The following is a 16929-nucleotide window of genomic DNA, read 5'->3' as shown; positions in this document are numbered from 1 at the left end:
GTAATAATCTATTTGACTATGACGATACACCATAGCATCTACATATATTATATATATTATAGATAGAAGAATAATTGAAACTTTCACTATCGAGTAGCCATCACATTAAAATCACTCTCTACTTGTAATATCATGCAATTCAATGTCAACAGTGCAAGAGTAACTTTTTTTTGTTGTTGTTGCTTATTTCACAAATATCAAGAAAATAAAGAAAAAAATAAAACATGAACTACAATTAACAATTCATTATTGACATAGATTATATTTAGAAAACTAAAAAAACTATAAAACAGAAGTTGACCTTTGCACGAGGAACTCGTGTTCATAGATTTATTTATCTTTTTGCGTGATTCTCCTCCAATCATAAAGAGACATGCAAATTCGTAGCATCATTACAGGCGTTGGATATTTCCTCTTTCTCCCTACTCGTATAGATTCGATAACAATTACTGATTATGATCACAAATTTGGGGGAAAAAACATAATTTTGAACAGAATACATAAGTTACTGGTGTGAGTGGGCGTCCCAATTCACAGCAATTTAATAAAGTAATACTAAGTGAAGTGCATCAATATTGGAGCAAATCAGAGTGCAAAAATACAACACGGAATTTGCCTAACAGACTTATTATCCAATAACTTACAAGAAGAAAACAAAGATTTGTACGTCTCGTAAAACAACATTGCCTGTTTTCGCTTAACTTAGTCTACAAAGCCAGTCTGCCGGAAAACAGCGTCGCGTAACTTTCTGAGATCCCTCCCTTTCAGAGTCCGGCCGTTTCCTTCAATTACAGAAAAACTTTCATTTTTATTATAATGAGCAACGAGCTCGTGAGGAGGCCTCACGAGTACCATTTCATCTTCATCTTCTTCGTCTGAGAGAGAATCGTGAGAGGTTTTGATGGTCCTCGGCCAATAATTGGGAACATCTATAGGCGCTGATTCACCGAGATTCTGTCTTCCATGTGGAAATATATTGCTCCAACTAGATTTTCCATTACGATTCTTTCTTGTCGACTGTATAATGTCATTTTGTCGAGCTTCTTTGTCGTCCCAGAAGATATCTTGTTCGTGCAGCTCATTCAATGTCTCCTCTGTTTGTGAATCCGCAGAGTGGGCTACGCCAAGAAGAGCCTCGGCGCGGCTGAAGCGGGATTCGAACCCACGAGCTCCTCGATCCCCATTTTCGGCCATTGACTTTGCGCTAAAACTCTGCAAAAAACAATCAACAGGAGCAGAAGAAGCGCATTAAAGAAACACGAGAAGGATGAAATAAAAGATACCCGTAAAGGTTCGTGAATATATACTATGGAAAGAAAGGCGCTCGGACTAAAGAAGAAACTCGTGCTGCAATACGGAGCTTAGTTTTTCATGTGCCGTCTTCTTCACACTTGTGAATTGAGCACAACACTTCACGTATGTAATTTTTGGCGTGGATTTTGGGCCATAAAGAGGGTCTCTGGTAGTCTGATCTGTGTATCCCACGGTTTGTCTTGTCCATTGGATTTATCCTTAAGCACGCCAATCTTACATGGATTGACTATCTAAGTTCTGCGGTCACCTTAGCCCCTATACATCTGACACGTAAAGCAAGGGGAAACCATCGGTATCGATATTTTTTAACTTTCTGAATTAGTAACGCTTACACGTGTCTATCCTCTGGATTCTCCCAAGATTTTTATATCTCGCGTCTCCAACCAAATAATGTTTAGAGTTTGTTCAAGGAGAGGAATAAATTGGTCATAACAATAATTTGAGGGATGAGAATTTCCGAACTCGACGCAAAACAATCAGTGACCAAGGCAATCGCTAGTGTAGAACATGAACTCCAAGTCCTCTCTGTTTGAGTTGGTACTCACTAACTAGTTCACCTAATAACCCTCCCACTTTTACATAGTTGAGTTCCACTGCAACTTCTTAGCTATAGGCTGTACACTAATTATTTTGCATGTTTTAGAATATAATTATTACTAGCAATTGCACTTTAGTGTGCAATGGATACGCTGCAGAGGTATATAGGTCAATTATTATTTTTTGGTTATGTGTCACTCCTTCCCATCTTCTTTTTATCTCTTCATCTCTTTATCATTCTATCTCACATATCTATATCTCCATTTCTATCTTGGTATCTCTCCGTGCATCTCTATCCATGTATATCTCCCCATCTTTTCCTTTCTATATATCGCTTTCTACCCCTATCTTTGTTATTATATATCTTCCTCTCCCACTTTCTCTTTTTAATATATTTATATCCACTCTTTCACTCTATACATTATTTTCCTCTTCATATCCCTTTTCTTCTCAATCTGCACCTATATATGTCTCTCTCTTTCTTCCCTCTACTCCTCTCCCTATTTCTATCCCTATCTCTTCATGTCTCTCTCATGCTTTACCCTTCTCTCACTCTTCTTTGCAATATCTCTCTCTTTCTTTGCCCATCTTCCTCTATTTCTCTCTCTGTCTCTATTTCATTACTTCACCTCTTCCCCCTCTCTCCCTTACCATTTCACTTTATTTCTCTCTCAGCATCTTGATCCTATCATCTTTCCTTTCTCCTTGCATATGTATTTCCCTTTGTATACCATTATTTGTATAATATATAGATATACCTTTCCTAACTATTTTCTAGTGTGCCCCCATTTTTCCATTCTACAAATGATTATTTTTTATATTTTAGATTATAAAAAACTTATATCACAACATACAAATGCACAACTCAAGTATTTGATCAAACACTTACGTTGATATTATATTCAAAACTCTTGCACTTACGCTTTGACTAAAATTTTGACAAATACTTTGGCTTAATACTTTTAATTTTTGTTCTTTGGTTTGTCCCTATGAATATTTTTTTTCATAATACAACAATGAGCTCTTAATGTTTCAATGGCATGTGAATCCAAATAAAGTGTTATATTGCTATAGACTAGTGGGTATCTAAATAGTTACAGGTTAGAAATCATGATTGATGTCATATTATAGATGTTTGATATTGTTCCAAACTAACTCTACAATTCATATATACAAAATCATAATCATTTAATAGAGATGCACAATGGCTATGATTATGATATCCATGCACCTCACAATGGTTGACCACTTAACACCCACACTATAAAACATGTTGCTCATGCTCTAAGATATAGATACTTGCTCTAGAGAATTATTGAAGAATTGAACATCAAGTTTGTTTCTCAATTATGTTTTTGAAGTATTAGATAGTAGCAAAAAGGACGAGGGGCTTACTCCGGAGTACAAAAAGGCTAAAGGATCAGTTGAAGATTACCTCCCAATCATCTAACTGATACTAGTTTTATACTTCAAAAAACAAAAAAGTTTTAGAACAAAACTATCAATATGATTAGTCCTGCTACTAACCAGTAAATAAAACAAAACCCATTCCAGTAGGAAGGAAATGTATTACTGCAATCAGTCTAGCACTTAGACATATACATAAAAAGTAAAACCCTGTAAGGCATCAAGTTCAGAGTGTTTAACAAATAAAATCAAAAAGAAAAAACATAACCAAGGCTAGCTGCTCTCATTCTTTTCAGGTTCCCCATCCTTCTTCCCCTCAGGCTCGTCCCTGTTCACATCCACCTCCTCTCTTTGACAGGTTTTTCTAGAAGCATCTTTAGCCAGTCCTCCTCTAGAAAGTCGTAGATGGAGTGGGTACTCTCTCTCTCCTTGCCCAAGTCTTTCCCATCCTTATTCACTTGTAGGAAATAAAGGGTAGTGGCAATGGAATGCATATATTTTGTGGAGAATTTTGCCAAAGTGTCAAATTTTTGGTAGATGCCAATGTGATTGTCTTCCATCTCCTTCATCGACTACTCCAACCTATCTAGTCAAACCTTGCTTTGGCTCTGGTTCTGGCTATGCTTCCCTTTTATTCCCCCACCTTTGGGAGTATCTTTTATGGGGGAGCTGATGTCCTCCCTCCCCCCTACTTCTAGCCAGGGATGGGGCAGCATCAAGGGTATCATAAATATGAGAGGGACTAGGAGGGCTGGAGATGGGCTTCTCAATTATGTTGCTATGAATTATGTTCTTCATAAGACATATCAAGTCATACTGTATCAAGTCCAACAATGTCCTACACAATGGTATTTATTGTCGATTCTAAATATGGCTAGTGACCATTGCTTCTTATTTTGTTGCTTCATATGTTACACTCTCCTTCCTTGATGTTATAATCATATGTCACTTGGGCTTAACAAACACACTCAAAGCTAAGTAACTAGTGTGGACCCTATTCAACCTGTCATGTCTACAATTTATATTGATGTTTCTTCTATTAACAATAACTCCCCATAATGATAACTTTCACTGATTCTAACTCTTCAATATGTTTAATTTTTAAACTCATTACTCCCACCAACCAAGTTTCCATTGGAATATTTCTGACTCAATTCTTTTCAATTGCATGTCCATATCCATCTTATGCAAAAGGGATATTTTGGAATGGGTATAGAGTCCCATCAAAATAACCATTCTTCTAAAATATTATAGCTCAAAATTACAAAAATATGGCAAATAAAAAATGGATGAAACACCTTGTGCTTAGTGTCGAGTCAATGCTTTCTAACAAGTTATTATAAAAGGGATGAAAGAAATTGTGTAAGGCATGCTATGAAAGTATATCATGAGCTTATATGTTTCTAATTTAGTAGTCTAATGTTTCTCACTTATAAATCCCACTAACTTACATATAAATTTTTTTGAACATTTAAACCTTCTATCATTCTATAAATTGTTTATGTTTATCATTCTTTCCTACATAAGAGGCTTTTAAGATCCCTAATTAAAAATTAGAAAAAATATATAGAATGATTTTTAATTTATTGAAACTTATTGTTCATTTATTATACAAATAATTTTACTAAATTTTAATAGTTGTGTGTTTCTTCAAAAAAGAAATATTGAAACATGGGATATTAAAGTAAGATTTGGACAATATAGAGGTAGGTTATAGAAAATGAATTATATTTGATGAATATTTGGTAATGAAATAATATTGTCACTAAAATTAATATAAAATATTTTTTTTTTATTAAAGTGAATTTATTATTAATTTATAATAAAAGTTATATATTTTATTAAATAATGATGTGTTTTTTTGTAAAATGAAGATTTGGTCATCTTGTTAGATTTTTTATGTTATTCTTTTCAAACCAATCTAACAGCTTATAACACGGTGGCTACCATCACTACAATTTGAACGGTGGATTTTTAGACTACCTATGCATTTAATGTAAGAACCTATCATGCATCCTACTTGCAGCTGGTCTAGTCAATTCACTTCTTCAATACCACACAGCTAGAAGAATGGATGTTGCATAGTAATCAATGATAAAAGAAAATGTTGACCTCATAGAATTGGACAAGATGTCTATTCTCGAGGAAAGTGCCACAAAATTTCCTTTCATCTTAATTTGAATACAATTTGCAGTTTTACACTAGATATATAACTTGTACAAAAATAGAGCTTCGTTCAAAGATTTTTTTTTATTCTTCTGAATATTTCATTAAAAGATCTTAATGTGTGGCCAAATCAAATAAGAATTATATTCAAGTCATTGATATAGATTTCTCCCAACTGAATATACAACACAAGTTTACATGTCAAAACTGGGTGATAACATAGACAATGATACATTTGTTAGAAACCTAGTGATCGTGTTAGCACAAAAAAACACCAATGTAAATTAATTCTACAGAAAAAGGTAGAAAATTTGGTAATTTGCAAACATTAAGAGCGGCATCATAGATTTAGAAGCATTTATGTGTGATTTTTTAAATGCTTGATGGAGATTCATGCTCTTGAATATCGACGAAGCCATTTGTGGGAGATTCATGCTCTTCACTATTGCCTTTAAAAAGCCTGCATATGATATTGAGCTTGAGTGAAGAAAAAATTAATTTGCACATTGTCTAGGACAACTTTGGGTGATAGTTCATAGCTTTATCTTGTAGATTACTGTAATGAAGGTGCCCATGTCGGTTAGCATATAGTAACTCTGAATTCTGTAATTTCGCATTTATGGTGATAATAAGAAGCTCATATTTTGTTCTCACAAATTTTTTTTATTTCTTTGTTTCTATTATGTGTTTATGGTATTAAGAGAATCACCCTTCATTAGGTTCCCAACACCTATGGTGAGCCACTCACCCAGCGGTATCTAACCCAACTCATAAAATTACATACTAGGACATAGGGTATCTAACACTTGTCCTATATGGTCCATATACATAGGGTCCCATACCCCCAGGCTAACCTTAAACCATAACTAAACATATTAATCATAATGTAAAAATTATGTTAGCATGAATACTAATGATACTACATTGGAGGAGTGTCTTAAGCATTGGAGAGCATTGACATGTTGTATTCATGACTGTGTTTGTCATTTATGTCAACATAGTAGTAAGTTTGTAAAGACTGCCAGAGTAGCAAAGAGAGGTCTTAGTTGTATGGAAAAGGTTTTTCTTGTCTAGTGATGTGTAGTCATGGACATGTTCTACACTATGTCCTAATGACAAGGTTTAATGCGCAACATGTAAGTCAAAGATGTGCGAAATTTTTACTTGATTTAAACAGAGAACAGTATAGAGACAAAGTGCTTGGAAAGTAGTTTTTGATGCTTGTATTATATTTTTCTGATAAGATGTAATAAGAAGAAAGGCAGCTAGTCAGTGACAAAAGACAGTCTGATAATGACATCACCAGATGTGCAAGCCCTAGTATCACGTGTGAGAAGTTGTGTAGACCATGAGCCAACAATACTATTGTAATTGTAATTAATTAGTTAACTTATTATAATCAATTGGGAAAGCCTTAAGGCTGACTCAAGGAATTATTTTGAAGATATGGTATAAAGGAAAGATGTTTTCCTTGTTTGTAATGTGGTTTGATCATTAGTGCGAAGTGTGAAAAGGAGAAAAGTGTTTACTGAATGTGAGTAAGCAATCCAAGGGATTATTGGATGTGAGTTTTGTGATCTGGTTACAAGATCAGAAGGAGCATAGGTTTGGTTGACAAGACAGATGAAGGAAGAACTATTCATTTCAATTATTATGTAAGGAATAATACAAAGGTCATTTGGACAGTGGGTTCATTGATCTTTCCCTTGAAGTATTTGGGCAATGGGTTCAATTGTCTTCCACAACTCCTAATAGGGTTGGAATCTCCTAACAAGGATTCAAAGTCTCCTAACAAGAATTGATGTGTATTAAATTTTGTTATAGACTTCTAATAGGATCCATCCTCTAACAAGGAATATTTATATTAGTACATCATCACCGGGCTTTTTCCTCTAATCAAGGGTTTTCTTAGTTAACATATCTAGTATTATTATGAATGAGAATCTTCTTGTGGTTTTTTATTATATTTCTCATATGATTAAGTTTTTTTAATGTTGATAATTGTGATAATAGTTGGATAACTAATTCACCTACCTATTGTAGTTATATTAGTGGAGTATGGGTAAGTGCACCAAGTTGTGGTACCAAAAGGGGGGTATAAGTGGCCATTTTGTTTTTCTAAAAACAACAATTTTTGAACTTTGACAAGAATTTGAAGATAGTTATGCTCAAAATTTTAAGATATGATAAAAACAAAAGTAATAGTCCTTTGAATCTAATTTCTAAATTGCTAATTTTTTCAAAATGGTTTAGTTTTAGATACTCAAAAAATGGGGCTACAAAAAGTGGTACTATTTTTGCAAAAAAAAACATAACATAATGCAAACTATGCCCCCCCAAAATTTTAACCTTTTTCTTGAAATTATTTAATCCCATTAGTCAAAATTTATCTAACACCATGCAATTTATCCCAGATTTTTCGGGTAATTTTATTATGTGTAATTTTTTTAATGAATTTTATAATTGGAGACATCCCAAAAATGTGAAATATTTGTGTGCTCCCCCTAAAAATGATTGAAAACTAATCTAAAATCAAAACTTCTTTTTTTTAAAGTGTGTATAATGGAGTCTAGCTTTTGAAAAACTAATTTGTTGTGAAATTCAATGGATGAGATAAAATCTACACCCCAATTAGTACAAGTTGGTTTTTGAGAGAAAATGGACATATATTCAAAAGAATTTATAGTTGAAAGGTTTGAAATAGTATGAATACAAAATAGATCATATGGTTATATAGCTAACACCAAAATCTACAATATAATGTTACTTGATTTTATTGATGCTCAACCACAAGGAAACCTAAAGGAGAGCACACAATAAAAATCAATCATTTTTGTATGCTTTTTGTAAAACATGTCTTAGCCAATTTAGAGACTCCAAACCTTTGGGTTGGATCTCGTAGGTCAATCTAAGCCTTAGGCTCAATAGAATCCAAAGTGCTAAATAGCATGTGTGCGCCAAAGCGTGCGCACACACAATTTAAAGCATTTTTAAATCTAAGGCTTCCATAGCACGCACAAAGTATAACACATATGCGCTATAGTGTGCACATACTTTGTAAACCTTGTATTTCAATATAGAGAGAGAGAGAGAGGGTTGAAAGAGAGAAAGAGGGTAGGATATGGGAGAGGGTGGAATAGGGAGAGAGGGAGGGAGAAATGGAGAGAGAGATAGAGTAGGGAATGGAAGAAGATGGGATAGGGGGGGGGAGGGAGGGAGGGAGAGAGAGAGAGAGAGAGAGAGAGAGAGAGAGGAGTGGGAGAGAGATTTAGCTAGAGAAATATAGAGATGAAGATCTATATATATATATATATATATATAAAGAGAGAGAGAGAGAGATTTCACATAGTGCATACGCACTATAGTGCACATGCATTTTTTATAGTACATGCACACTACAGTGTGTACGCACTATATAAAAACACCAAAAAATGGTTATAACATTAGTTTGTGTCCCTACTAACCCATGTTCTCTTTTTTGTCTATTGTCTGTTCTATTGTTTCGATAGAAAACATGGATTTCATGTTGTTGAAAGTTAGTAAACACCAAATTCAATCATTGGATACACTATTTGACCCTTGTTTTTGAGACCCAATTCTACTTTCAATAGCAGCTTTTTAGGTTTTTAGCTACTCCTTAAGTTTATCTTAATGGGGGTGTTAGAGTAGTTTGATGTTTTCTAATCAATCCTATTTTACTTAAGCTAAAATTAGGCATATAATAATTAATTATTTTATTAATTATTATCATTTAACCTAGGTTAGTTACCTTTTAGGGTTTTGAATCTCCTTTTATAAGGATTGATCCCTCATTGTAATTTATTGATTCATTGACTTTTGATAATAGCAATTTCTCTTTTCGCTCATTAAGAATGTCTCATATGTGGATTTGGAAATTTCAGCCTCCATAGCTATTGCTTCTCTCTTTCTATGATAGGTGTTTGCATGGAGGTGATTCTTGGGAGCTGTGGGGTCGAGCTTTTATCAACTTCAACATTGATATATAAATATAAATATTTTAAAATGTGATCTAAAATGTGGATTATAAGAAAACCTACACAATCAAATCCATAAATAAAAAAATTTATTTGAAATAGATTTTGGAAATCTAATAAGATTAATATAGATGATTTTTTATTTTTTTTAAATGACTAACTATATATTTGATTCATTTAAAAAAATAAGACGATATGATAAAACTTTATCTAAATTGATAAGAAACTTAAAAATTAGCTCTATCATACTTAATAAAAAAGTTAAATGATAAACTTATATAAATTATTAAATTTACAAACACATACATAATATTTAAAAACATGTGAAAGATAAGAGAATATTTTTTCACAATCTATTTATAAGATCATTTGAATTATTTTTTGGATTCAATTATGTAGATATTTTTGCATCAATATTTTATCATAGTTTGTGCTCCATTATATCAAAAATATCTACACAATCAAATATGTTTGCTCTCTTTCATTTTCATCATGATGATGGATCATAGAGTGTGATTCAAGACATTGATGCAAAAAAATCTACACAAATAAAATTTAGAAAAAACTTCATACATGACATGTGAAAATGTGAAAATACAACCAAAGTATCTTTATGCATTTATCTAAGAAGTATGTGTAACTTAACTACACAAAAGTGGAAGATTAGCTAAGTAGTTAACAACTTAAGTAAACTAGTTTGTGTACCATCTTATAAAAGGAGTTCATGTTCATGTTGACCACTATTGCCTTATCCCCGAGTTCTCTTGCTTTGAGGTTGTTAATATTTTACCCTAGAATTACTATGAACAAATTATTCTGCCTCTCAAATGAAACATTTAAATATAATATTTTGTTAATGGTCTCTCCATAAAAAATGTGCTATTAGATATTTGGAAACATGGAAACTATAACAAAAAATGAGAGGATTACATGTCCAATGAAAGTAAATTGGAAGTTATTTTTCCCTTCACTTTGCATGCCATGTTTATGCAATTTTAGAATTTAAATAATCAATCCCACAATTAAACAACAATAATCTATGTAATTATAAACCAAAGTACACCATTTTCTTGTGAGTAGTTTGGAAGATAACAAGGAGAGGGATTTTCTAATGGTTGTGTTAATTCTAGTACAAATTGTCATGTCACTTTGTGATTGGATGAGATTTACCCTCAACTATAATAACCTAAGATAGCATGTTCCTAGTGAAAGATAGCCTTCTTTTGAGAGGGTTATTTTCAAATATAATCTAATTTTACAATGAAGATCAATTTTGAAAAGAAAAAAAAAATTATTATTCGTTTTGTTCACAAAAAAATCAACTTTGATTTGGTATGTAACTCTTTTAATATTTAATAATGTGATGGGAGATTGTCTTTGATTTATGAAGGTTAAATTGTTTTATATTAGATTTTGTGCGCTTTACAAACTAATTTTAAAATATCAAATCTCTAGTCGGCTAATTGTTGCCTGCACAAAAGCATGTGACTGCTAGTCAAATATGTGATGAGAGATTATTTTTACTGTTAAGATTTAAGATATTTAGAAAAATGATGAATATTTTTTTTTTAAATGATATTAACATAGAGATATGATTTAACACAAGCCAAAAGAAATGTTATACTTTTATTTTTAATTAGCATTCAACACATTATCTTATTTGGCATTTGATTTTTTATAATTCATTTGTTTTTTTAATTTACAATTCATTTATATACATCTTTTACTTATTGCAATTATAGATTACTAAAGTTTATAAGTTCTAAATATTGTTTTCTTAATAGTAATAGTTTGTCCATAGTTGTGTTTTTAATTTAAAATGTTAATGCTTAACATACTGTGTCTAAACTTTGTCTTAATATATTTGAATACAATTACCAAAATGCAAGGTTTAGAAGTTCCCTTGACGAGTAACATTCTCTATATTGAGTTAGAATACATAAAGAAGAACGTACTGATTTCTTAAAAGAGATTTATCAAAAAGACAATGAAATATGGATGTACCAATCTAAATTTATCTGTTTTTCAAAAATGCCCATGGACTATCTTCCTGATCTTTTTATTTTGAAGAGAATATTGTGAAAACAATGCAATTGCTCATTGAAATGTGAGAAAAATGAATGCATTGATTTTTAGTTCATGATTTTGGTATAGAAATGAATAGACCATTTTTAGTCTTAGTTTCCACTAATATTTCAATTTTATGGTGGATTGAATGAGTATTGCATTGTATTTTTTGGTGTTCATTTGGAGAGTCACCATTTATTATATACACATAGATTTATAGTAAATGAAGTTAATGCGTATAGATATGAGATGAAGTATGTGAGCATGTACAATGGACAACCCATAAAGTTAAAGAGGGGCTTGTCATTGTGACAAGTTATGTACCATTACTTGTGCATATGCATAAGGATATATGAATAAGATGTGCTTTTAGTTTTAGAGTACTTGCATAGAGTGGCAATTGTAAGTATTTGGTTTCAGAGTGTCTAATAAACTTTTAAATGTGAGACACCTTCTGACTCCATATAAAAAAAGTTATGACCTATAAGTATGAGCCAGTGATGTCGCAAACAATAGATCTTGTTCTTATTTAACAAAGTTAAGGTTCAAATCTATGAGTACATTATATTAACAAAGACAAAAGCATATGAAAATAAAAGTTATTTAAAAGTTGTAACCTCAATAAACACAACACCACTACCATTATTTAATCTATACTAGAAAATAAATCTTTAAATATTTTTTTTTTTAATGAAATAAATAATAATATTTTAATCTAAATTAATTGTATTAAGAATACAAATGTATATATAATTTTTACCATTCATTAATCAAATAACCCATATCAATGAATTTATGTTAGTACATTTCGAAAAATAAATTAATAGAATATTTAAATAAACTAATGACTAGAGGAAAAAATTGAAAATCAAGCAACCATGGAAAAAAGTAGCTACACACACTACCCCTTGAGATGTGAAAACTGAAGGTTAGTACCCTTAGCTAGGGATTTCATTTCCATACATCCACAAGGCAATAATGTTGACAATTACATTGAGGTGATTTTCAACTTTTCCATTAATACCCCCCCATACATTCCTTTATCACCTTTGATATTTTCTTCAATTTCAAGCTTTTCTCACTAAACCAATTCTTTCAACCAATCAAATTAAATAGGTTTCAAGTATTAAATTTTCTTGAATGTGCAGTTGTTGGACTTGACGAAGTGTAATGATTTTCTAAACCGTGACTTTTTATTTTTGGAAATTAGAATCAAATGATAGTTTTGAGCTCTTGGTTAGAGATTTCTATATTTTTCCTTACCTTGTTGGGTTAAATTCAATATTCAAACTCTTTGTTTTATATATGAGTTGAATCTCATCCATTAATCTATTTGGCTATAACAATACACCATAGCATCTAAATATGTTATATTTATTATACATAAATAATTGAAACTTTCACTATCGAATAATCATCACATTAAAAGCACTCTCTACTTGTAATATCATTCAATCCAATTTCAATAGTACAATAGTAATTTTATAATTCGCATATATCCATAAATAAACCATGAACTACAATTATCGCTTCATCATTGACATAGACTATATTTAGAAGGAAAACCATTAACAGAAGTTGACCGTTCCACAATGAACTTGGTTCATAGATTTTTTTATTTTAAGCGTGACTCGCATCCAATTATATCGCCCAGTAATAAAGAGAACCAATAATTGACATACGTCCAAGTTACGTGGAGCCTCCTCACTAGAAAATCATGCTTTTTGGATAATTACAACTTAAATGTCTACCGTTTATGAGTAACTAATGTGGAGAGAGTTCACAATAATGAAAATAAAATAATAAATGACACAATTTACAAGGGAACCATATGGCAGAATCCTCCTAGCACTTCTTACTCTTGAACTAGGGCTTTCTCAATCACCTGATTACACACACTTCCAATCCCAACTAACAATGGATTCACCTTCACATGGACATTGTTTAATGTCTCCAATCAGCAAATAGACCCCTTGTTTGAGTAGAATCTCTATCTTTTTTAATTCTACATGTGCTTGGTTAGTAATATATCATACATGTTAGATTAACTCTTTCCATGAGTATCAAGCCTTCATCCTCATGGAAAGATCTTCATTCCTTTAAAACCTACTACAGCAAATAAATAATTAAAAGAAATCTACTAGTTTTGCAACAGGCGTAACAACAAACCTATAATAACATGAAACTTATCAACAAAGTACTTGGAATGATGAAGGAAACCTTATTAATGTATTTGTAGAGCCAACCAATCGGTTTGCGAACCACAATATGGAATTTGAGTTGCAGAATATCTAAGTTTTAATATTGTTGTTCACCAGTCCATACATACCAGTCTTCCAATATATTCTCTCTTTTTTTAACATCAGAGACTCTTTCCAATTTATAAGACACCCTAAAATAACTGATTCCAACCAACTATCATCGTTGAATTGGGTATTTTAAAATTATTACAAACTAAACTTCCCTCTAAACCAGCCATTACCTTTTTTTATTTAATGTTTGAACTTGAAAAACTATATAATGGTTTTATTAAACATTAAACTCTTTTCTATACCTAAACCTATCTTGAAGACCTAATATTATTTTAGCATCATTATAGGTTCCAAGACTACCCAATTGATTTGATGACCTTGTTTATACATTCCTTCCTTCTTATTTGTTTTGATGATCTTTGTGGTCTTTATAATCTTCAACTGTGGCTTGAATATTTGAGGTGCTCATGCACCATACTCCCCACCATAAAAGGAACTCTTGCCCCAAGAGTTGACCTATGATCCATTGTTCCTTGCTCCCATCTGCTACTGCTGAGGGGTGAAATTATTCCCCAAAGTGATCTGCTCCTTCATCCTGGTTCCTATAGTCACACACCAAGAGTTAGATACATAAATATTTGGGTTAAACTGTCCTCTTGCTTGATAGTATTGTTGTTGTGCATTAGACTGTTAGAAAGTCTTTATTTGTCTATACTCTGTCACCATATCACCTTCATCTATCTGCCCTCTTAGAGGACACTTCATTGCTCCAACCAAAACAAAAGGTTGTTCAACCAGCCTTGCCACCCCTTGATTGTCCTGCCTCTTAGCTTGGCATTGCTTCCAACCAATATCATAATGTGGAGTACCCTGATCCTACACTAGAATATCTCTACCAAAACACATCAATATAGATTCCTTATGACTCCTCACCAATGGATGCAACTTATACTTTGCCTTTCCTTGTTGAACTACATATGTATTTTCATAGCCATTATGTATGACTCTCCTTGAACATTGCCAAGATCTTCCCAAAATGAGATGCCCACAAGTCATGTGCATGACATCACATAGTACCTTGTCTCTATAACTCCCAACTAAAAAATCAACCATCACTTGATCCTTAACCAACAAATTCTGATTCTCATTGACCCAAGTAGCATAATAAGGAGTAGCATGTGCAAAAGTTTTCAAATTCAATTTCTTAACAACTTCATAAGATAACATATTATTACTTGCCCCTGAATCAATTATAAACCTACATACCTTGCCTTGAATGAGACAATTTGATGTGAATATGCCTGGATCTTTTGGTATTTGATTGCTTCTTCCCATCAGTAAGCACTCTCCTTCTTCTGGAAGAAGTTCAATGGGTTCATTCTGCTCATCCTTTCTTGGCTCTTCATCAACCAAGTTTACTCTTCTCTCTCTCCCTTTGTCTTCCTGCCATTTAGGACATCGAAAGGACTGATGGCCTACTTCATTACAAGTGAAGCATCTTCCCGTGAACACTCCACTTCCTCTTCCTCCACTTCTTCCACCTCTATAACCCCCTCTTGACTCTAAATTTTTTTTGTCCTTATCCTTATCATTGCTGCTTTGAAAATCAGTAGTACCTCTTCCCCCTCTTCCTCTCATGGAAGATCCACCTCTATTGCCGCTCTGCTTTTCTTGTCTCCTTCTTATCTTCTCTTCAACCTTCAAGGCTAACTGATAACATTCATCAACTGACCTCAGTGTAGCAAGGCTAAGTTCATCCCAGATATTGAACCTTAGTCCCCCCATATACCTTGCAATCTTTTCTTCCATCTCTTCATCATGATCCACCTTGATATCAAGCTTGTGAAATTCCTCAGTGTACTTTTGTACATCCATCTCCTTTTGCCTGAAATCTCTCATTTTCTTGTACAACTGTACTCTATAATCCTTTGGCAAAAATTTTGACTTCATTTTGTCCACCATAGTATACCAAGATGTGATCTTGGGTCTACCATTCTTCCATCTATCTACCTAGATGCAGTCCCACCACAACAAAGCATGTCCCTTCAACCTAGACTTTGCTATCTTCACTTTTTCCTTCTCTTCTATCCCTTCACACTCAAAGCAATTTTCCATTGCACTGAACCAATCTATTAGTTCTTCATCATCCATCTTTCCTCCATACAGCAAGAGGGTGAATAAGCACAAAATAATATTAAAATATGGGATCATCTATCAGATCCCAAGTAACTGAACATGATTCATTTTACAATCAATTCTATTCATGCCAAGAAATTCATCCACTAACCAATATCAAATTCGATATCAAAACAAAGTAATAGCTCTTGAAAACAAACTATTTTAGAGTTCGAACCAACAATGAATTCTTGGTCTTGGTTCATTCTCTATTACAATAAACCATTCCACCATTCCATTCTCCTACTCTACCTTACTACTCCCCCTCTTCCATTCTCAAGTTCTCTATTGCAGAGATAAAGAATTGCCGAGACCCGATAACTTCCCAAAACTAATTCTCATAACTAATCTATAACTCTAACTCCAAACTGTTTTGTAATCTAATAACATACTAACTAGACTAATAAGGAATCATGGAGTTCACGATTATACAAATACTTTATTTATTAAATCTGTGACTCTTAAGCTACTAAGAAAACCAAACTATTAAAATGGCTTAGAAGCCATGTTACAGTATAATTCAACCATGCATGAACTAGAAACTTTGAAATATTTCTACTTGCTAAATGCCCCTGCATCATACTCTCGGAGACAAAAAAATTCAAGTCTCATTGAATTGTTGCGAACTTCTTCTCAGTCCTCCAATTATATGAAGGCAATGTTGTCACCATAAGAAAAGCTGAATTGATGTTGCCTGCCATAACATGCTGATTCCAATCGTCATGGTGAATACCTCCTTTGAATCTTGTAACAAATATATTAGACATTGTCACATCACTTGTATAAAAATACCAACTCATCATATCAACTTGATCCATAATTTGATCTTCTTCTCATTTACATATCTCTAGACCATCACAGCGATCAACAAATACGTCATCCTCTATGCCAACAGTCTTCTCCTCAGCCTATAACCCTTTGGACTATGTCCATTCCTTCTTGATCATTGTTGTCCACATCTCCATCATTTGACAAAATTATTTCTTCAACCATAACTATTACCAACTCTCCCTAAT

At 32.7% G+C, this 16929-nt stretch overlaps 1 protein-coding gene across 1 annotated transcript; it reads right to left on the bottom strand.

The window, feature by feature from the left end:
• Positions 1–611: 611 nt before the first annotated feature.
• LOC149569892 (protein S40-1-like) lies at positions 612–1488 on the bottom strand. The gene has a single exon (XM_089817813.1). It carries the CDS (start codon positions 1192–1194, stop codon positions 703–705), a length of 492 nt encoding a protein of 163 aa, XP_089673939.1. The 5' UTR covers positions 1195–1488; the 3' UTR covers positions 612–702.
• Between the last annotated feature and the right edge of the window lie 15441 nt (positions 1489–16929).

The sequence above is a fragment of the Cupressus sempervirens genome, chromosome 3 (genome assembly GCF_028749045.1).
Source record: "Cupressus sempervirens isolate cs-2001-9-10 chromosome 3, ASM2874904v1, whole genome shotgun sequence".
NCBI lineage: Eukaryota > Viridiplantae > Streptophyta > Pinopsida > Cupressales > Cupressaceae > Cupressus > Cupressus sempervirens.
Note: the sequence above shows the minus strand (reverse complement) of the source record. Positions and strands in the feature narration are given on the sequence as shown.

Coding starts and splice junctions, on each gene's coding strand:
- LOC149569892 (XM_089817813.1), bottom strand. CDS start 1,194: ATGGCCGAAAATGGGGATCGAGGAGCTCGTGGGTTCGAATCCCGCTTC.